Raw genomic sequence first — 22087 nt, forward strand, 5'->3', positions numbered from 1 at the left:
TATATATATAAAATGCAAAATGACATCTTTGCAAAGATGAAAGTTTCTTTTTTACTAGTTCCAAGTGGCCACTCTAAAGGGAGGGTCACCCTTGCGGCTTGGTGGGGTGGGGGATGTGCTATTTCCAATGCAGACCCCCCTCCCCCATTCTCGGAACTGGTACATGTTGCAGCTTTTCTTTGGCCGACTTTCCAGTGGAGATGTGCGCTGCAGCATCACATGGTCAGTGACTCCAGGACACGGTGTCTTCTTTTGATGCAAGTTAAGATTTATAATTTAGAAAGGAAAGACCCACCTGTGGGCAGGTTGCTAGTAACAGATTAGGTTTAAAAGAGGGTCCGGAATTAATTGTGCTCTGGGTTTAGGCCTCGGGGAAATTACAGAAGGATGGGGACAGATAGTTGAATGGGGAAAAGCCAGGACTGTTTGTTTGCAAGAAGGCATTTTCATTCCTGCATTTACCTATGAAACTTCAAGCTTTAGCAGGCCTATTAGAGGAGTTTTTCTTCGTTTTTTTTTTTTCATATACCCAAGCTGCTAGGACTCAAAACATCATCTACAGATAGTTTTTCTTTCCTTCTCTATTTTTTGTTTTCCTAAGCATAAAGAGTCAAGGGGCATGCCAGCAAATCTTGTGTGTAATGCAGTGGTGAAAAGGATTGACGGAGAACAGTTTGACTTTATAAGAAAAGGAATTGGGTCTAAAAGTCGCATTTCATTCACATCTAAAAACCAGTGATATGTTTTCCTCAGAGAAAAATCTTTGAAGTGAAGCAGAACTGAAGTTTTCCTTCAGAGTTATGTTCTAAATAAATTCTACTTTATTATTTAAGAAATGCCAAGTTTTAAAAGGAGTCCTGTAGGCTGCTGCCCTAGTTGTGTGTATTTTAGGATTCCATCAGGAATTTTTACTGGTCACTTCTGTACCTCATGCTTTGCTTTATCTCAGGGCTGAGGACTGAGTTTTCCAACTCGGCTGAACATCCTATGAAAACATTGCGACCACAGCTAGAAGCAGACTCTTTTCTGCTCACTAACTCTTCAGGCAGAGTTTTGATGAGGTGTGAGAGTCTCAAATGTGAAAACTTTCTCCTTTGTAACTGACAGAGACAAAGTTGGGTTTTTATCAGTTAAAAGAAGCTGATATAATTTATAGGGATATACAGGAAGCAGATGTCTGCCTTGGCAAGTTGCCATTTTTATAGCCCTGTTCCAAGCATAAACCACACTTTTAAATAATTAGTTACTAACTAATGAGATCCAAAAATAAGTTGTCAAAATAGAAGAAGGGGGTAGACTTTTGAGTGACCAAGGGCCTATTTCTAAAAAAAATCCATTTTGAACAGGAGGATGGGGGAGAAATTAGTATTCTCCAAGACCATTAATTAGTGTGATTTCAATCAGTGCCTGGGGCTTTACCTCTTCTTGGGAGCCTCTCTCTGGTGATGAGTATTTGGAGGGTTTTTATTGCTTTGTTAAAATGAAGTCCTTTGCTTGGGGGAAAACCAACAACTCCACAAAAACCAAGTTTGTCAAGGAGCTTTGGTGACTCCTCTCCTCACTACGATTAATTAGTTTCCTCTCCTAAGGAAGAGACAAACCGAATTCCTACCAAGAATCCCATCTCTTGTTTTTTTGTTTTTTTTTTTTCTTCCCTATTCCATTAGCTGATTTCTGTGTCTGGTATCAGTAAACTCCATCCAGATTGCACTGATAAAACTATGTGTGTTTCGAGGGAAACAGTTATGATAAGTGCCTGTTTATCCAAAATGGTTGAAAATGGAGTGTTTTGATTGATTAAATATTCCTGTTAAAGTTTTTAGTTTTTACATAATTTTCCAGTTTACAAAGAAATACTGGCTACAAAAGAAAAGATACATAGCTAAGTCAGTGGCAATTAAGATTAAAGACTGATGAACTGAGTCACAGGATCATTATTGGACTGTGTATTTACTTAGTAAACACTCTTACAGGTAAGAGGTGGTGGGGAGATAGCCAGGGACTTGTCCTCATGGAGTTTAGGGTCTAGAGGAGAAGACAGACATTCAGCAAAGATTCCAGGCTTATGCAGAGTTGATTAGGATGGTGGTTGGGATGGTCTGTTGGAATTCAGCACTTCATTCTTTAGTTCATCCAGTCTGCAAAGATTTCAATGAGGACCCACAGCATTGAGTACAGAGTGGTGAACAAAAACATGTCTGCAAGTTCAGTGATCTTGATAATCACCATTGCTGTTTGAAGTAGAGGTTCAGGGGCCACCTCCAAGCATCTGGGGTTAGGCTGGCAACTCTGAATGTTTCACTGAAACAAAACAAGGCTGATTCAGATGGCGCTTGTACTACCCCCAAACAGTGCTGTGGATGAGGTTGAATGGTTTTAATTGCATGCTTTAAACATGATATTTAAATCAATTTAGATCCCTGCTTGGCCTTTTGGCTAAGATCAAGTATAAATCAATTTTGGGGGAGCATTCAAAAAATTTAAAGAATTATTCTGGGTTTGGTAGAGCTAGAAGGGATGGTTGAGAATTTCTCTTTCAAGGGTTCTTGATCTGCGTTGGAGGGCCTGTGATCCCTTGAAAATCAAATGGACAGTTTTTTGTGTGTTTAAGTTTATTCTGGGGAATTCCCTGGTGATCCAGTGGCTAAGACTCTGAGCTTCCAAAACAAGGGGCCGGGGTTAAGTCCCTTGTCAGGGAACTAGATCCCACATGCCACAGCTAAGGCCTGGTGCAGCCAAATAAATAAAGAAAAATAAATATTAAATGTCTTTTATTAAAAAAATGGATATCTTGGGGGGAGAGGATCCATAAGTTTTAACATCTCCTTAAAGAAGATTGGACACCCCACTACCCCCAAGGTTAAGTCCCACCGTGTGACACCGTCTTGTGACAGAGAGGGAAAGTGAAAGTCACTCAGTCGTGTCCGACTCTTTGTGACACCATGGACCATACAGTCCATGGAATTCTGCAGGCCAGGATACTGGAGTGGGTAGCCATTCCCTTCTCCAGGGGATCTTCCCAGCCCAGGGATCGAACCCAGTCTCCCACATTGCAGGTGGTTTCTTTACCAGCTCCAGGGGACATCAGTCAGGCCCTACCCATTGACTTGTGCACCATGGCAACCTTCAGAAAAGAAGGCCTATAGTCTTTCACTATTGTGATCTGTTGGGCTCTTTGAATAATGTTTCTGAATTTGGAGTGGATCTTATAATTGATATGTAAATTTAACCTAGGGTGTCTTTTTGTCTTTTTTATTCTAGAAAAGCTGTTCTTAAATAACTTGTGTGCTTTTCAGTGAATGCCAGTGGATAATCAAGGAGAAGATGTAGAAATTACTGGAAGAGCCCTTGCTCCGGGCCACGAGGCCTCTGGGCCGTCAGCTTTTCTAGTTAGTTATTATGAATTTCTTGTACTATAAAGAAAGTATTTGCAGTTCCTTGCAAATGTGAGTTAAGTTTGACTAAGAATCTTCCATCTGTTTCTTTAAGACTTTTAGTCCATGACCGAGTTGCCTAGTTTATTTCACTAATTGTTTTGATGGAACACAGTGGTATCTGCTCAGTGTAGAAGATAGGCAGATGACTCCATGGAAGAAATGCCCACAATCTAGATAACTTGAGGGAAATATGGTAGAGAGGGGACTTGTCTTTTCTTGTATTCTTTGTTGATGTGGATCATGACTGCAAAAAAGAAACATGAACCAAACAGAGTGAAAATTGATGAATGATGAGCTGGGGTGGTTATCACATGAATGACACCAGTGAAAGACAGACTAACTGCCCTGCCTTTGCTGCTGCTGCTAAGTCGCTTCAGTCGTGTCCGACTCTGTGCGACCCCATAGATGGCAGCCCACCAGGCTTCCCCATCCCTGGGATTCTCCAGGCAAGAACACTGGAGTGGGTTGCCATTTCCTTCTCCAATGCATGAAAGTGAAAGGTAAAAGTGAAGTCGCTCAGTCGTGTCCGACCCTCAGCGACCCCGTGGACTGCAGCCTTATAGGCTCCTCCGTCCATGGGATTTTCCAGGCAAGAGTACTGGAGTAGGGGGCAATTGCCTTCTCCGGTTTCTCTCCTCAGCTGAGTTTTAATTTTTCTTAAGTGGTTCTAGCCTTTGCTGTCCATGATCTTTTGCCTTTTCCTGTGGGATCCAGAGTGTGTTGTTCTGTCACCTTGTCGTTTTAAAAACGTAACTTCAGTGAATGGAAATGTTCTGCTGTTTAGAGAAAGCTTCAGGAATATGGTTTTCCTGAATGAATTAGACTTAAAAGGTGTATTGCAGTTCACATATCTTAGTGAGGAAAGCAAAATCATTGACCAGAGTCCTCTGATTCAAAGCTTTGAGTTAGAGTTGGATGGGAGAAACCGTTGGTCACTCTTTTTTTCTTCTAAAAGATTTTTTAATATGGCCCATTTAGAAATCTTCATTGAATTTGTTACATTGTTTCTCTCTCTTTTTTTTTTTCTTTTGGCTTTTTGGCCATGAGGCATATAGTATTTTAGCTCCTCAACCAGGGATCAAACCCACAACCCCCTGCATTTAAAGGTGAAAACTTAACCACTGGATGGCAGGGAAGGCCTTGTCAGTCACTCTTTAAAACATCTAATTGATAACTAAAAACTGTCCCTGGCTTAGAAACTTGTCTTACTTCCCTTTCTTATAAAGTTGGCTAACTTCTTATAAATGTCGGAGACATTTGGATATGTGGCTGAAAGGAGTAATGTGACAATGGGTTTCTCACCATAATCACAGCTGAAAATGGACATACTTAGACTGTTTAATAGGAAATGCCCAGTACGATTTTGGGAAAAGTCCCACATTATGGACAAGTGCCTCTGTCCTCCTTTTGCACACGTAGACAGAATTCAACTGGCTTGTTACCAGAACTTTGAGGCCTTTTTGTAAGAAAACTTGTGGGGAAGGGATGTCCAGATGTCACATTGGCTGATGCTGTAGGCTGATGCTTAGGCTGATTTTGAATGGGCTGATGCTCCTCAGGTGACAGGTGAAGTGGCTTTTGGGATTTCTTTTTACCTCCATCTTATTTGAGGTTGATGGTGCTGTTGTGGATTTTTTTCAGGGATTCCTGGTTGCCAGAGCTGAAGGAATGAGAAGGCGTCATGGAGGCCCAGTCCCAGAGCTCGACGACCACTGAGAAAAAGAAAGTGGAGAATTCCATAGTGAAATGCCCCACTCGGCCAGATGTCAGCGAGAAAGCCGTGGCCTCCAGCACCACTTCCAATGGTGAGCGGCCACGGAGATTACCTGCAGCCAAGCCTGCAGTCCTGTTCTGCGCTTGGCATTCCTCGTGAATTGAGCATTTGCACCTGGACCTGTGTTTGTTTTCTGAGAGGCTAAAGAGCATAAATGGAGGTGGTGGGGGGAGGGGTTGGGATGGGCAAGCTTTAGGCATCTCTATTTTGGCAGTGAAACTACATGTTTTCTTCCAAATTTTCTAATTTGAGATGTAAATATGATAGGTTATTTATTATAGGAAGTTCCTGTTTTGGCATTTTGGAAATCATCTTGATGATTCTGGCAGGACTTCAAAATACTTTGCATTTCACATCGGAAGTCTCCACTTATCAGGATAATTAGTGATTAGTTACTACAAAAGACACAAGCGCTGTCTTGTCCAAGTTAGTGAGAAGGTCCCCTGCCAACCCCCCAAACCCTAAGGAGTCCACTCTAAAAGATTTTAAAAGCTGTTAATGGTTGGCTCTTCAGTAGTGGTTGAAGGTTGAGCCTCATCTAGTTTCTGAGATGCAGGGTAATGTCTTTAATTTGCGTTCAGAGATAACAGAGAGCCACTGTTTCTCTTTGCTATATGTTTTAATATTGTAAGCATAGTGCTGAGAGGCATTTCAATTTAAGCATGGAGCCTTGAAAATAAATTCCAGACCCCACCTCTGGTAAAAACAGACTGAATAAGTTAATGGTAACCTTTACTTCCTGTCCTTGCTTTTTGTCCCTGCTTTAAGACCATCAGCGCCTTAGCTTTCTGTAGATTTCATAGCCACCCTTGGCCTTCATGAATTGCACTCTGCTTTGCCATGTGTCCTTGGGAAGGATGGGCTAGTTTGCTCTCCCAGTCCTGGACACTGCCTACCGGGGTAAATGAATTTGGATCTACTGAGCCAACCTGCTCCCTCCCTCCCTGTGGGTTTGGGTTTTATTTACTCCAAGAAAGATTTGACTAGGTTGATTTCTAACTTTTTACATGCAATGAAATGGGAGGGTCAGAATCTGCTTTGGAAGGTTAACAGCCCAGAACCATAGGCTGTAAGTGCAGACATCCAGTAAAAAAGCTGCACCTTCCTGTCTGATCTGTGGCACTGTCTGGTCCTGCTCTCTGTGCCTATGTGTTGCTCACCTGTCCCTCTTCCCCAGTGTCAGCAATGTGCACTGCCGGCTTGGGTGGGCGAAGGGAGGGACTGGTGTTAAACCTACTGACTAATGAGTCCCATTTTGACTTGATCTATAGGGAGATCCATTTATATCTGAGTTAAAATAATGAATTTACTTTACATACATAAGAAAATGTCTCTATTTCTTCCTTGATTTGTGATCTTTCAAGTCAAGACTAGAGCTTATTTTAATGGAGCCAACTTTTTGCGTTATTCCTCCAGTGGAATTATAGAAGGCATATTTTCTCCCTAAAAAAGCATCCCATGGCCGTTGTTTCTTGTCTCTGGAATTTGTAAAAATTGGACATGCCTATTATTTCAGACCTAGAGTCAGTCTATGCCGTGTAGGTGATTTGGGAATTTTAATAGGAATTTTTTAGTGGTGTGTGTGAGTGTGTGTGAATGGGTGAGCCTGTGTGTAAGTGTGTGTGAGAACAGGGGAGGTGTGTAAGTGGGTATAAGCTGGTGCCACACCACTTGGAGCCTCCATAAGCCACTGTCCTTTTTGTGAATTTCAGCAGAGTAACCACAGTGAGCTATCCTTGGTGAAGATGCTGCCAAGTCAGCCACTCTGGCACCAGAATGCATCCTGGGCAGGTTTTTGGTGCTGCCACATTTGTCTTGAGCCACTCTGATCATGAGTTGTCCCCATTAACTTCCTTCGGGTGCCCGGGAACAGTGCTAACCTAATCAGCCCCTGGCAGCCAGGAAGCCACTGGGGAAGAGTAGCCAGGGAAGGAGTAGTCACAGTTTACACAAGTTAGTCCTTGAGTCCCAGATAACCACAGAACTGACTGAATCTAAATTCCATGGGTTTTCTACCCTGATCAGGCTGGGTTCTTGAAGTACTCTCTAAGTGGGTGTAAAACATCCTATTTGGGGGCAAAAGCTCATTAGTCAGGTTTGCAGGGCTCCTGCCTGAATGATAGCCTTGCTAGAGCCCTGTGAGCGCTGACCATTTTTTCCAATGTTCTATTTCTGGTAAGCGAATTACTCCTTTTTATTTTGGGATAGCATAAAGAGCTGATCAAATAAAGGGAAATGGAGGTGGTGTTTGCAAACATCCATCCTACTGGAAGGTTCCAAGGAAACCAGCAAATAAGTTTAAAGACAAGAAAAAGTAAAATGAAGGAAAATAAACTTCTTTCCTTGTGTTGGCTTTACATAGGCAAAGCTAATGATGGTAATGATTTTTTAATATTAATTTCTCTGCAGGAGGCCTCTAACTATCTAACTAGTTCAGAGCCTCTGGAGGTATGGGACTAGGCTCATGCTCGGGGTGGAATGGCCCAGCTTCTTTGTTCTGCCAGCTTCTACCTGGTGGCCTGTTGCCCTTTGCTATCAGTTGTGGTCCCATAGCTAGTCTGGGGGCTTTGGTCTGGGTTTGATTTGGGTTTTAGAGTTAGTGGGAGGTGGGCTTTTAAAGGTTGGCACACTGTCATTGCCACGGTCATTCATCTGTTTGTCAGTTCTGTCTTTTCTCTGAAACATTTCAGAAGTGGTTGGATACCTTTACTGAGGCTGTTCACAAAAAGGATATGAAAATTGCTTAGATCCTACTATATGTAGTACCAATTTCTACTGTTTCCAGGGGGTTCTTAGCCTTTCCTTACAAAGCTGTGAAATTTAGAGATTTGTAAATAAACAATTAAAAATAAGTTCCATACCAAGATATATTATGGACATAACCTGTGTATTTTCTCTCCCCCACCCACAATTTCAAGAGTGAAAGAAAACAAGCAAAAACTTTTTGTTATTGGCGCTGTGTAGGGTTGACTTAATTAACTTTTCCAGCCATTATGTGCTGCAGTTTGTTCCTGATTGTGGAGCCTTCCAGCCAAACCACGAACATTCCTCTGCATGTCCTTACAGATTTGTTTTCTTACTTTTCTCAGCTGAGTATCTACTTCTAGAATAACAGTCATATGTTTTGTTTAAATGTACACATACACACAACCAACAGGTATGGTTCAAAAACCTGAAGCAACATTTTAAGGAAGGATTTGCCTCGACATTGAACTTGAAAATAGCACAAGTGAAAAGCTGTTTTGTACCTTATGTGGAGCCAAATTGATTTTTGTAACATTTAAGAACCTATATCAACATATGAAGCATTCATTACACTTATTCAGGAACCACAGTGTATGTTTCATGTGCTATAGTTTGATTTTAAGCTTTAGTGTTATCTATTAAGCATAAATGACCAGAGGACATTTAGTTTTCTGAACATTTGTTCAGTGCAGTTGACATGTAAGTGATCATTTTTGGCATCCAGGATGGTGTCTTTCACATATAAAGTATGCACTCAGATATTAGTTGTCATTGTTTACTTAAAAATCTCAATCTGTTAATATGCTAGTGCCTTAAATTAAATGCCTTAATGATCTGTTTTGTTGGGGTTTTTTTGGAATGAATTCATTAGTTTCCAAGCTGCATGTTGTATTTTGTAAATAACGGACATTTTTTTTTTTAATCTAGATGTCCCAGTGTATTAAACATTCTCATTGTCCTGTTAAATCTCCTTTGATGATTGCAAACGCTGACTTTTCAGTGTGAGGTGTTTTGTCTCATTTTTGGTTTATGATTTTTTTTTTAAGAGGTAATCTGATATTTCTCATTAACCTACTACTCTGCTTTAAAAAAGAAAGTAACTAATAATAAACGTATGTAGGTCCTGGTCTTGGGGATCTTTTATCAGATCTGATAGTTATTGGGAACATACCTTAAAGTGATAGAAAGCAGAAAGTATTATCTTAATGGTGATGCAATGTGAAACCAAAGCTGATAGATTAATAAGGGACAGGAAGTTCCCTGTTCCCTTTGATTATTTCAAAAAGAAGTGCTTGGTTCTCCTCTGCTTAAAAAAAAATTCTTTGAGGTTTCTAAGGGGAAAGTGTTGTGGTCGGCAAATATGTAGGAGATGCTTTTTTTAAAAAAAACTTTAACTTTTGATTGCTTCCTGGCCTTGTGATTTTCTTTCAAACTGTCCAGTAACTCTTATGAGTATTAATTGGAATATCTGTTGGTCTCCTTGCTGGGAATAAGATAGCTGAGAATTTTGTTGAAAGTTGGGAGTTTGTCAGCTGCTCACCACCAGGATCTCTTGTCTCTTTGACCTTTTTTATGGTAAGAGTTTATAGACCTAATTCTGCTCAGAAATGGGTGGATGGTTCATACCAAAAAGCCAGTAGATTGTGAGTTTTAGGTTGCCTGTCCCTTTAGATGTTCAATCCCTTTTTTCTTGGCCACATCCCGTTTCCTGGCACATGACAGATGGACAGATGGACGGAAAGGACTCTCAGATAACATGGTTTCTCATTGTGCAGTGTTGGATAGGAATACCCCAGGGTTTGGGCTGAAAGTTTGAGCTGAGTTTTGGCAACACCAAGGACTTAGCTTGGTGAATGTGGGCAAATTCACTTCTCAAAGTGTCGGTTTCCTCATCTGTTCAGCAAGATACTAATCAGACCCACTTCACAGGATCTTCAGGATTAAACGAGGCAGTGCCTGTGCATAGTAAGAGCTTAGCAAACATTAGCCAGAGTTATTAGGACAAAGCATGGGAATGAATAAACTGTTATGAATCCAAAACAAAAAGGATCATGTTTTTTTGAAAATACACATAGATTTTGAAATTAATGGGAAAATGATTGGCAAAAGTAATTTTGAATTCGCTGAACTCTGTCTGAAAAATAGTTCAAGATGCTAAATAAATCCTCAAAGTGACCAAACATCTTAAGGAAGGATGGATTAAAAAAATAACAAAACACCACAAAAATCTGTGTAACTTCCTTCTGAATGCCTTCTTAAGCTAGAAAATAGGAAAGATAATTTTGAGAAAATTTATTTTGATTTAACTTTGGAAACTAACATTGATTTTATATCGTCTTAATATTAGAAACAACATACAGTGCACCTGCTTTCTTGATTCCTTTTTAGGGGTAAACTGTTTCCTTTCAGGTTAGTGGTACCCATTTATAGAGTAGTTTGTGCTGCATTAAATTTTATGCTTGTTCAAAGAGCTTTCACGTTTTTAAACCAACTAACTCAAGACGAATAATCTGATTCTCATAAGAGCCCTGACAATCTCTTGAGCTCTCAGGAACTCATGTGTTCCTAAACCTGGCAACCTCTGTCTTCTTATTTTGGCAGAGTGTATCGCCTTTCCTGCAGTCACCCAGGCTTGAAACCGCACCATCACCTTTGACCCCTCCCTCCCTCTGGCTTCCCGTGTCCTACCAGTTTTGAGGTCCTGGTAGATTTTCCTCTGTAATTATTCACCCATGTGTCCCTTCAGGCCACCCTACCACACAATACTATTTCAAACCTCACTACCTCATGCGTAGACAATTAAAGTAACCTCTGCAATCATTCTGCCCTGATTCATGGAGTGGCTTCTGCCCAATTAATCTTTTAATGCTATACCCCTACTCTAGAACCATCAATGATACCCAGCTACTTGTAAAATAAAGTTCAAAACCCTTTGCCTAATATTGTGAGATAATCTTCCAAAATCTGACCTCATTCTGCCTCTCCAGTCTGCTTTGGTACAACTCTGCTTTTCCATTTCTAACCTGTGATTTATCCAAATTGAAGGGCTCCTCTTCACTCATGTTGCTCCACCATAGAAGGGCCTTTATGCCCAACATCAGTGCATATTTACCCTCTTCTCAAATGCAGCTCTGGACTTTGGCTCTTTCTCCCTCCATATAGTTTTGTGTCCTTTGGGGGAACTACCTAATAACGCTTGAATTGGAAGAGAGTATTTTATTTATTATTACTTTAATCAATAGACTATGTTTTAGAGAAGTTTTAGATTTATAGAAAAATAATTGATCATCAAGTACAAAGAGTTCCTACATACATGTGTCCCCAGTTTCCCTTTATTATTAACATTTTATAAGTGTCATAATGTTTGTTACAATTGATGAACTAATACTGATACATGATGATTAACTACAGTCCATGGTTTCCAGGAGGGCTCATTCCTTCTGTTGTGTGTCCTGTGGATTTTGACAAATGTATAATGCCATGTAGCTGCCATTATGGTATCCTGTAGACTAGCTGCACTCCTAAAATTTCCCTGTGCTGCATTTTTTTCAATCCCTCTCCTCTTCTCTGTAAAACATGAAACTTTTTGAGCATAGCACCTGGTTTGTCTTTTCTCTGACCCCACCTCATCCTCCTTCAGTGTTTTGGGTTTACAGGGCCCCAGCCTGCACAGTACACAGATCTGCTGGAACTTCTTTCAGCTCTGTGGGGCAGGGGGCATGTGTAGCACAGCAGTGGTGTGGATGCCAGGGTTTCTTCCTGCCAGTTTATTGCTGTGTGATCTTGGGCTAAGTGTTTAACATCTCAGAGGCTGGCACAGTGAGTTCCCAAATATGGCAGCTATTATTAGTAATAGTAATACTTTTACTATTAATAGTAATAATGCAGGACAAAATCTGGAGGGATTTAATTCACTGACACTTTTCATCTCACGCCTTTCAACACAGTATCATTTGTTGATAATCTGAGCTTGGGTAAGCTTTAACTTGATTGAGGCAGTTAGAGGGTATTGGCTTACAGAAAATCCTTACAAGTGGTGGTCATCTGGATGGAGCTTAACAAACAAGGAGATGGTAGGAGCTGGGCTCAGGAAACAGTACCTCAAGTCATCGGTCTTAACATTGGTACAAGTTGGATTTACTGAATCAAATTGGTAAGGCTGTTCCTTATTCATAAACATGCCTTCACATTATGGGGTAAAATCAGTAATTCTGTGCTGATGGCTTCCCTGAGGGCAGAGCTGCTCTGTTCTTTTGTGTGGGGCTATTGGACTTCTCCTCCAAAAGGACAGTTTTTGGGTGCTCAGAGAAATCAGGAATGGACTCAATCCGATTTCGCCGCAGTTTTCCAGACTTGGGAGTAAAAAGAAGCCACAGCATTATGTGTTCTGCTTGTGAAAAGTTTCTGGGTTACCCTGATTACTTGTGACCCAGTGATGTGGGTATTTCACATTTTCAGAAATAAATTGATCAGAATCAGCAACGGCAACCAAAGAGTGGAAACTCAGGGTCAAAATGGTACTTGTGGGAGGGCAATGTCCCTCTGTGGAAGTATCTTGGGGCTTTCAGCCAGGTACCGCTTTGAGCCTCTACTTGAGGGGAGGGCTCTGTTCCAGGAATGCTAGAAGATGCCATCCTGAACATTGAGAACCCTGAGGGTCCCAGGCAGAGAAGGAGGAGAGGCTGATGGTGAAAGCAAAAAAGCTTCCCGTTACTGTGTTTATAGGGAAATCTTGCCAAATCCACAATTTCTGTCTGTTTTTAAAACTTTATATACAGCACCACTCACTTTTTTTTTGGGTGTACACTTCTGTGAGTTTTGAAAAATCCATTAAGTCCTAAAAATACTACCATAATCAACATGCAAAACAACCCCCTCCCCAAATTTGGACAGATACTTGCTTTTAAATTCAGTGTAGTAATAGTTACCTTATGAGTAACTGATAAGAAAAAGCATTAGAACTGTGTGAGTTGCTTGGTATTATGATTTTTTTTTTTAAATCCATGAGTGTTTAAATTCTGTTAGTTACACGCACTATTAGTTTTTTCCTTTTTGTCTAAATATTTCATATTAAATTAGTAGTAGAACTAAAACATTCTTAAAAACTGCCCAAAACATATCATCTCCTGTCTCTGCTGGTCTTTTTTAAGTGTCCCAATCAACATATTGTTTTCTTGTAGGCCAGTTGAAAATACCATTTTATACTTATAACTCCAAGGCAGTCATATTAATGAGGGCTTTTTTTGTTGTTGTTTTGGTACCATGAATGAATTGCAGGAGAGGGTTAGAATCAGAACATTTAATGCCGCTCTAACCCAGAAGAAAAATACCGAAAGCTTTGTTAAGTCTTCTTTCTTTCTTTTCTTGGTAACATCATTCTTTCCCCCTTTACTTTTACAGATAGAACTTCATCTTAGGTAGGAGAAATTTTTCTGTACAAGTTGTTCCTACTCTGACTTAGGCTGCTGTGTTTTTTTTTTCTTTTTTCATTCTTTTTTTCCCCTTTCTTTGACTCTTTCCTCTTCTTGGTCTCTTTCTTTTTCTCCCCCCCTTTAGTTGTAGAAAGTTGAGTTCCATCCCAATTATTAAATCTTGGGAGACCATTCCCACATGGTTCCGTAAATGGTAGCTTCGTCCTGCGTTCTTTCATCTCTTCCCCTGCTCTCTGGCTTGACAGTTGAAAAGGTCTGACTGTGCCATACAATGGCTTGATTGGTTTCTCTGGGGGAGACTTTTCCCTGCTTCATCATCCGCCAGGCAGGTGGACCAGAAAGTCTCTTGGTTCTTTTGTTGCCTCTCAAAGTCCGAGGTCTTTGACTGAATAAATCCGCCGTCATGGGATAATTTGCTAAAAGGAGCCTGAAAGATGTGAGAGAAAAGCCTCCCGACTTGGGTGCCGCATTAATGAAATCACAGAGCCTTGGAGTTTGCAATTGAAAAATCACCAGGAATGCAATGGGTGGAGACGGAGCTTCTTTTATTTCCCATAATAAACTTTTAGTTCTATCATTTAAAGCCTGCTTAGTAGCCCTTTGCTGGCCCACTGGCCTGAGTGTGGGTTTTTTTTTTTTTTGTCATTTGTACCCATGTTTCAGGGGACAGCCCTGTCCGGCTGAAAGCCATTTGGGTGCTGTGTCTAGTTAGTCATTAGATTATTACTAGTGGATGGAAAGAATTCCATATGACAGGACTAAGGTTGAGTTAACACAGGACGAAAAGTAATTTACAGATAGGCTGTCCCCAGCCATCTTTGTAGCCCCTGATAAGGTTTCATTTCAGAATGGATAGGCGACATTTCCACTTACGGGCCCATTCTGCGACACCTGTGATAACAGCTTCTGGATCCTAATTGAAATTGGTTTCAAAATGGATTTTCACTTTTCTCTGTCTGTGGAAAATATTGAATGGACTCAGAGCTGCCACAGAGAACCCCGGACCTCGGAAAATGGAGCGGGAAGCTAGGATCATCTTTCATAACAGTGTCGATGATATGACAGTTTTGTTATCTGTCTTATTAATGAAATCATTGATCACCTGATGAGGGAGATAATAAACTACGTATCCCCCCACAGTGCTCCCGAAGCTCAATTAGATTTGGATTACCAATAAGGAGGGGGGGAAAAAACAAACAACAATGGCACTGAAGTCGTAAAGGTTGATGAAAAGTTTTCCTTCTCCAAGTGACCATTTCAGATCAACACGTTCTGAGTGATTGCTGTCCAAGTATTTTGAAATTATAGAAGGCAGCGTCATAGTCGAAGACTTATCTTTTGGGCCAAGTCACCAGCATTTTTAGTAAAGACCTGTGAAGTGAGATTCAGAAGTAGAAAGGGCAGTTCTGAATTAAGTGTTTTGTAAGGGGGAAAATGGGGTGGAGGGGGCAGGAAATCCCCAGATCCTCCCCCCAAACCCTCCGATAGGGTGAAGGGATTTGGTGCTTACCCTCGGTAGGTTTACTGGGTAAGAAAGACCAGACTAGGAAAGTAGCTCATTGTCTCACTCTTAAAGCGTGCTGGAAATCCTAGTAAGATGGGAATTAGGTTTGGATTTAACGAGGCAGCTCTATTGTTTGGTGCTGGGCTGCCTTGGAATGTGCCCTCTTGTTCTTCTCCAAGGAGGGGAAGAGACGCTGATGACTCTCATGTTTCACGGTGAATTGTATTCCTAGGTGTTTCTCCATTCTCAGAGCCAGCAAGGATCAATCCAGTCCCATCTGAGCTTGAAAGAGGAACTGTGATCAAAGGCTTTAATGATGTCACTGATCTCTGGTGATTGATTGGGAGCAGAAGTTCTAGAGGTTTCTGCCTTTCCTTATCAATTCCAATTCATTAGTGTCTAATATTAGGGTAGCTAGCTCTTCATTTCCGCAAAATTGCAGAAATGAATGATGTAAAAAACATTGTATTTTTCTTCTGGATCTGTCTTTCTATGTCTGTTTTTAAAGTTTTTTGGAACCATGGCTGCGTTTTACAAGTAACCTTCCCCTTTAAATATACTGCAGAGAAATAAAGATATCTATATTAATTGGGGTAAGTATTTGGGAATTCAAATTGGGACAGTATTTGAGAGTGAAAAGAGTTCCATTGTTTCCAAAGCAGTTTAAGCATATAGAGGTGATTACGTGTTAGGTCAACATTAAATGTAGTTAAATGTTTTATTACCTTAGGATTTTTGGGATTTTTAAAAGTCCTTTTAGTTATTTTTGTGGAACTGTCTGACATTTTCCTCTTGTCATTCAACAATGAAAACAAATGCATTTAATGTCAAGAGGTGACAAATCTTATCACTGGGGAAGATGCCACTTGAAAGAAATTCAGAAAGAGAAACAAGAGAGAACCTGAGAGATCTCATTGTGGAACTGCTCTTGACTATAACTCTTGGCTTAGATCCACCTAGAGTAGGGATTGACTGCAAAAGCATTGGAAGAAATTCTGTGTTGGAAGGCTCTGCAGCCCAAGAAGAAAAGTTGAATGGAAAATGGAGAAGGTGAATTCTTATTAAAGTGACTGTTAGCTTCGATGGTTTGCTGTTAGTTGTCAAGGACTATTGCCTCATGCTTGCTTATAGCTAATTCCTTTCATAGAAAAGTTCATTTTGAGAACTGCTTTCTGAGTAGGACTGATAAATATGTTTATAGTCTAGGGTGAGTATCTAAAGAGACATGATCATGCAGATGAGCCTTTGGGGAAAGATGGGGAGGCAATTATGAATACTAAGCTTTAGTGCATGTCGAAGACTCCCCTTTCACAGAATATTTTTTTTGTTCTATTGGCAGTAAGAAAAATAATCCGAGACTCTTGCCTATAACCAAAAAACTTCTAGAAAGAATCAAACAATGGCATGGTTGAAATAATGGGACTTCAGGCAATGTAAACATTTTTTGGTGAAACAGGAATCTAATATTCAGCTGAAGATTTCTTCCAAGCATTTAGGAACTAGAAAACACACAGTGGTCCATTTCACATTATGTTTAAATCAAATCTGTCTTAAAAACTAACGTTTCTGGGCTTGTTTTCAAATCCTGGCAAGATTCAGAGCAGTAGAAAAGTTCCTTTCCTATAAATGTTGACAGCAGTTCCGGTGGAGGCTAACAATGTTTTATAAATAGAGTTTGCTTAGCAAAAACCATATGTATGCCTAGTGAAATAAGCTCACATTTATTTATGTTTTGATTTATAGAAAACATGTGCCCCTTGACAAAGCCTTTGGGCTCTTTTCCGCAATTAAAAGGAATCATGGTTGAGAAAAATAGCTACCTTCTTAATGGGAAACTTTTTCACATCAATTGAAAGCATTTTCTTTGATCAGTTTCACACAAATTGAGAATATTTTCATCCATCAGTTTGATCCCCAAAATGGAGTGACTTGAAAAAAAAAAAGTTTATAAATATACACACACACATGTGTGTTGGTTGAATATTGGAGAATCGAAGATTTAAAAGGTTGGCTCATATGAAAGCGCAGTGTGCAGTTTTGTAGCAGGAAAATGTTAATTTTGCCTTTATTTTTAAATGTTTACGAATGTTTATTCTCGCTGTAACTAGTGTTGGTATAGCATGAGGTGGTCTCCTGTGTGGTTTGATTTGGCTTTTTAGACTGAAGCCTGACGCAGGTCTTGTGTGTACCTGTTGCTTGGTCTTCATCTGGCTAATCTGAAAAGCATCTCTACCTTGATCCTCTTTCCAACAACAACAGATGATAAGGAAAAAGAGGGATAAGAAGGTGGTTTGCAAATCTCTCATCGTTTTCCTTTGAAGAAAAGACTTCAAAAGTCTTTTTGGTTTTTTTTTTTTAAAGAAAAAAGATTATATAATTTAGTTAAAAAGATATGCCTTTTGCTTATTAAAAGTCTTTTTTTTTTTTTGAAGAAAAAGACTATATAATTTAGAATTTAGTTTAAAAGATGCACCTTTTGCTTATTACTTTTTCACCAAGTTCAGGATGGGGAACGAGTTGATGAGAAGGAAAAAACCGTTTCTTACTTAAAGAAATGATTATATCAACTGAGACCATTCTGTTTCCAGTCTAAGTTAGATCAGTGATTTTCACACTGTTGGGGTGGGTGGGGTGAGAAGTAGGAGGAGAGTGTGGAGAAAGTCAGTGTTTCAATATAGAAACTTTATGAGTATGCTAATGATGTAAGTATAAATCTTACATATAAGTGCTAATATAATTTAGCACCTTGTTTTAATTGGGGGAGTAGGTTTTCTTTTTAGATACAATTGACAGATTATATGTGCTTAAAAAAAAAGTTGAATTAAACATTTTCTAATTGAAATATTGTTGATTTACAATGTTGTGTTTCAGGTGTATAGCAAAGTGATTCAATTATATTTATATATCAGTATATACATATGTATGTATAAATATAATTTTTCAGATTTCTTGTCAATTAAAGGTTATTAAAAGATAATAAAATTCTCTGGGCTCTACAGTAGCTCCTTGAGAGTTCAGGTTTTGTAGAAACTCTTTCTCATGAAGGTGGTGTCAGGGTCCCAATCCCCCATGCAGTCGGGAATAAGTACCACTGTGTGTGATGGCTAATCTCGCAACACCAACATAGCATCTAAGAGGAATGAACTATCTTTTACAGCATGGGGGTTTCATTGGGAATCCAGGAATCCTTAAGGTTTATGGATTCCTTAAGAATCCATATTGTCCTTCAGAAATATATTTATCCTTCAGAAAATGTGCCAGCCTCCTGAAATTACATTATGCGAATGCTATGTGTGTGTGAGTCTACGACCCTTTTGTTAGAGACTCACGATCTAGGATTTTCCAGAGCCTCTGGTCTGCAGGTAGGTGTTGAACTCTAACTGTCTTCAAGGAAAATATTGATTGAATGATCAGAACTGCTCTTTGAAGGAATGATGGCCTATGAGAAGAGAGCCTCTCAGGGGTGAGGGATGGTGAAAAAGAATATATACCTTTCTCATATAAAATGTAATGCTATAACCACAGCTGTGACCTGGCTTACTTTATAGAGGCCTCCCATTAGGAAGTCAAAAGACTGCTGCCACATTGCTTTATGATTTTAAACAAGGAACTTTAGTATATGATTTAAAGAGCTCCTCTCTAGGAACTCTGTGAAGTTCACCTAAGACTCCCTAAGAATTTATTAATAGAAGAAAAGAATAAAATGACAAGAAACATGTCAGGTAGATGAGAGGAGCTTGAAAGGAATGAGTTAATGTAATCTAAGTTGAATAAGGGAAATCCAGTATTCTCTTTAAATTAATCTGTATAGATTAACATTTGTGTCCATCTTGGGTTAAAAGTCACCGAAGATTTCTGTTTAGGCCAAAATGTGCGGCCACACAGTAAGTCAAAACAACACCAGGGATTTTGGAGGGTCATCTGTAGGAGATCAGGTGCACGTGGAGGGAGATTTTTGCCCCATTTTGACTGAACTGCTGATAATTGTAGGTAGTTGCCATAAAGCAGTGGATCCTGTGAAATCTGAGACGTGTGTGTTCTGCCTTTAGACCTGGTATCATGCATTCCTTACCAACTGATTTCTTGCCTTCGTTTTCCTGAGAGGCTTCCTGGGAGGACTTGGGCATGGCTAAAAGGGACATTTGACTCTCGTGTGGGACTAACTCCTCCCAGACCACCCTCCTCTTTTCAGCCTCCCGGACATCCTCAGAGAGGGCTCTGCCTGGTTCTCTGTTTGGCATCTGGTTTGAAAATGTAGTTATATTTTATCATGGCCTCACTGAGAGCTTTTGCAAATTTCTTTGATGCTAGTTTAGTTGCTTTAAACTTTTTGGAGTGGGGAAAAAAAGAAACAAAACCAAGAGTACAATGAACTTTGATTACTAGGCTCCTAAATACTGCATCTCTCAAGTAACCTATATTTGTCCTTATTCTTTGAGAATGGAATTTATAGGGGGAAGCTGTTCAGATGCAGCCCAGGGAGGGGTGCAGAGTCAAAGCCAGAAGATACCACCCTTCACAGGATGCCTTGAGGAGATGCTGCACCCTCCAAAGAAGATGAGATGATTCCTTACATGATAACTATTAAAATAATGCATTTTGGGGGCAGTTGCCTGGCAGTCCAGTGGTTAGGACTCCGTGTTCTAACTGCTGAGGGCCCAGGATCAGTCTCTGGTCAGGAAACTAAGATCACACAAGCCACGTGTCCATTAAGAGAAAAAGCAAAAGGCATTTTCCAAAACATTTCAGTGAAAATGAAACATAAAAGAGTATGAAGAATGAAGGACGTGCTCACCATAATCCAAGACCTTAGACCTACCCTTATTATTCTCCGCTTTCCTCTCTCTTAAACTTTTTCTGTGTGTTTAATTTTGTGTGTTTGTTTTTTTCTTTGGCCAAGCTAGTTCACCAACCAGGGATCAAACCTGCGTCCTCTGCAGTGGAAGTGCAGAGTCTTAACCACTGGATCACTCAGAAAGTCCCTGTGTTTAGTTTTATAAAAGGAATACCGTTCATTGGGAAATAAAGAGCAACACGAGTGTGTCTGGGAATCTCTCCACTGAGAAATTACCTTGATTAACATTTCAGCGTATTTTCAGTTTTTTTCTCTTCATATTCTATATTGCATACTACATGTTCAGGTAACCACGTGCCAGGGGCATTTTTCCATGTCGTGTGCTATCTTCCTCTAACCTGATTTTAATGGTGATGTAATTTATGTTATTATCCGGGGTCATTTATGTTCTTTTTTCTTCCACTTGTAAATAAGGATGTGATGCTGCTGCTGCTGCTAAGTCGCTTCAGTCGCGTCCGACTCTGTGCGACCCCATAGACAGCAGCCCACTAGGCTCCCCCATCCTTGGGATCCTCAAAGCAAGAACACTGGAGTGTGTTGCCATTTCCTTCTCCGAAGGATGTGATGAATATCCTTAAAAAGTCTGTCTGCTTTGAATACCTCTTATCAAATTAAACATAGTAATTTCTGTTTCCATCTGCTATTTGTGAGTGCTCACTTTCAGAAACACTTAATATGAGTGAAATATTTATTTTTTAAATTTAATTTTTAACTGGAGAATAGTTACTTTTGGAATATTACTCAGCTATAAAAAGGAATGCATTTGAATCAGTTCTAATGAGATCAATGAACGTGGAGCCTGTTATACAGAATGAAGTAAGTCAGTACGAGTGAAGTCTTTCTGAAGAAAATGTGATCAGAGAAAACACCACCGCTTGTTTTTAAACTGTTTTCATCAAAGTGTAATACAGAGAGAGAAGAGTGCATTAAGTGAGCAGATTTGATGATTTTTTCCTGTGAACACATCATGTCAACAGCACACAGATCAAGGAAAACCAGTGCCTGGAAAGGACCTCTCACGTCCTGGTCAGTTATTTCTCTCACCCCAAGAGTTGGCTCTGTTTATCCCTTCTACAGCTGATGCACACGCATCTGGATGATTCCCAGTGTTTGGCTCTAAGGAATGTTGACTGATAGTCAGTTACCTGACTTTTGCTGGACCTGTGTGCACATTTCTATTGGTTAGATACCTAAGGATGAAATTGCTACATCCTAGGGCTACATATGTGTGCTAAGTCACTTCAGTTGTGTCTGACTTTTTTCGATGGTAGCCCTCCAGGCTCTTCTGTCCATGGGATTCTTCAGGCAAGAATACTGGAATGAGTTGCCATACTCTTCTCCAGGAGTTCTTCCCAACCCAGGGATCGAACGTGTGTCTCTTATGTCTCCTGTATTGGCTGCTGCTGCTGCTGCTAAGCCGCTTCAGTCATGTCCGCCTCTGTGCGACTGCATAGACGGCCTCCCACCAGGCTCCCCCGTCTCTGGGATTCTCCAGGCAAGAACACTGGAGTGGGTTGCCATTTCCTTCTCCAACGCATGAAAGTGAAAAGTGAAAGTGAAGTTGCTCAGTCGTGTCCGACTGTTTGCGACCCCATGGACTGCAGCCCACCAGGCTCCTCCGTCCATGGGATTTTCCAGGCAAGAGTACTGGAGTGGAGTGCCATTGCCTTCTCCGCCTGTGTTGGCAGGCAGGTTCTTTACTATTAGTACCACCTGGGAAGCCCAGGGATGCACATAGTTACTTTAATAGATGCTGACCGATCGTTTTCCCAAGTGGTTGCACAAGTTTGCTCCTTCTTTATTGTTGCCAGCTCTAGATATTTTCTCTATTTTCCTTTTAGCCATTTTTTTGGCTTGTAGTGTTCAGTTGTATTATGTTTTATTTTTTTTTCTTGGCCTTACTGCATGGCTTGTGGGATCTTAGCTCCCCAAGCAGAGATTGAACCTGCACCCTTTGCATTCGAAGCATGAAGTCTTACTCACTGGACTGCCAGAGAAGTCGCTCAGTTGTGGTTTTAATTTTTTCCTGATGACTGAGGGAGTTAAGCATCTTTTTAGATACTTACTGGTCATTGGAATATCCTCTTTTGTGAAGAATCTGTCATGTCTGTTGGAATCTCTTTTTTAAATTTGTAGTTCTTTGAGGGTAAATAATTATTAAGTAGTTTTTCTGTCATGGATTTGGAATGATACCTGTATCTGACATTGCCTTAAAATATTTTATAGCTTCTTTTTCTGAACTCTTTTATGTTGTTGACCTGTCTGTTATTTAGCCAGTACCACACTGTTTCAGATGTCATGACCTGTAATATATTTTATTTGAAAGTGCTATTATCTTTT

At 40.2% G+C, this 22087-nt stretch overlaps 1 protein-coding gene across 3 annotated transcripts in view; it reads left to right on the forward strand.

The window, feature by feature from the left end:
• Window positions 1-22087, forward strand: part of GLI3 (GLI family zinc finger 3) — a 321249-nt gene that overhangs the window by 9829 nt on the left and 289333 nt on the right. For all 3 annotated transcript variants that reach the window (XM_010829081.1, XM_010829080.1, XM_010829082.1), the window contains exon 2: window positions 5079-5242. In XM_010829081.1, the coding sequence (XP_010827383.1) occupies window positions 5119-5242 (124 nt within the window). In that variant the 5' untranslated portion in view covers window positions 5079-5118. The remainder of the gene's footprint in view (window positions 1-5078; window positions 5243-22087) is intronic.

This window comes from Bison bison, unplaced genomic scaffold, assembly GCF_000754665.1.
Source record: "Bison bison bison isolate TAMUID 2011002044 unplaced genomic scaffold, Bison_UMD1.0 scf7180017864499, whole genome shotgun sequence".
NCBI classification, from domain to species: Eukaryota; Metazoa; Chordata; class Mammalia; order Artiodactyla; family Bovidae; genus Bison; species Bison bison.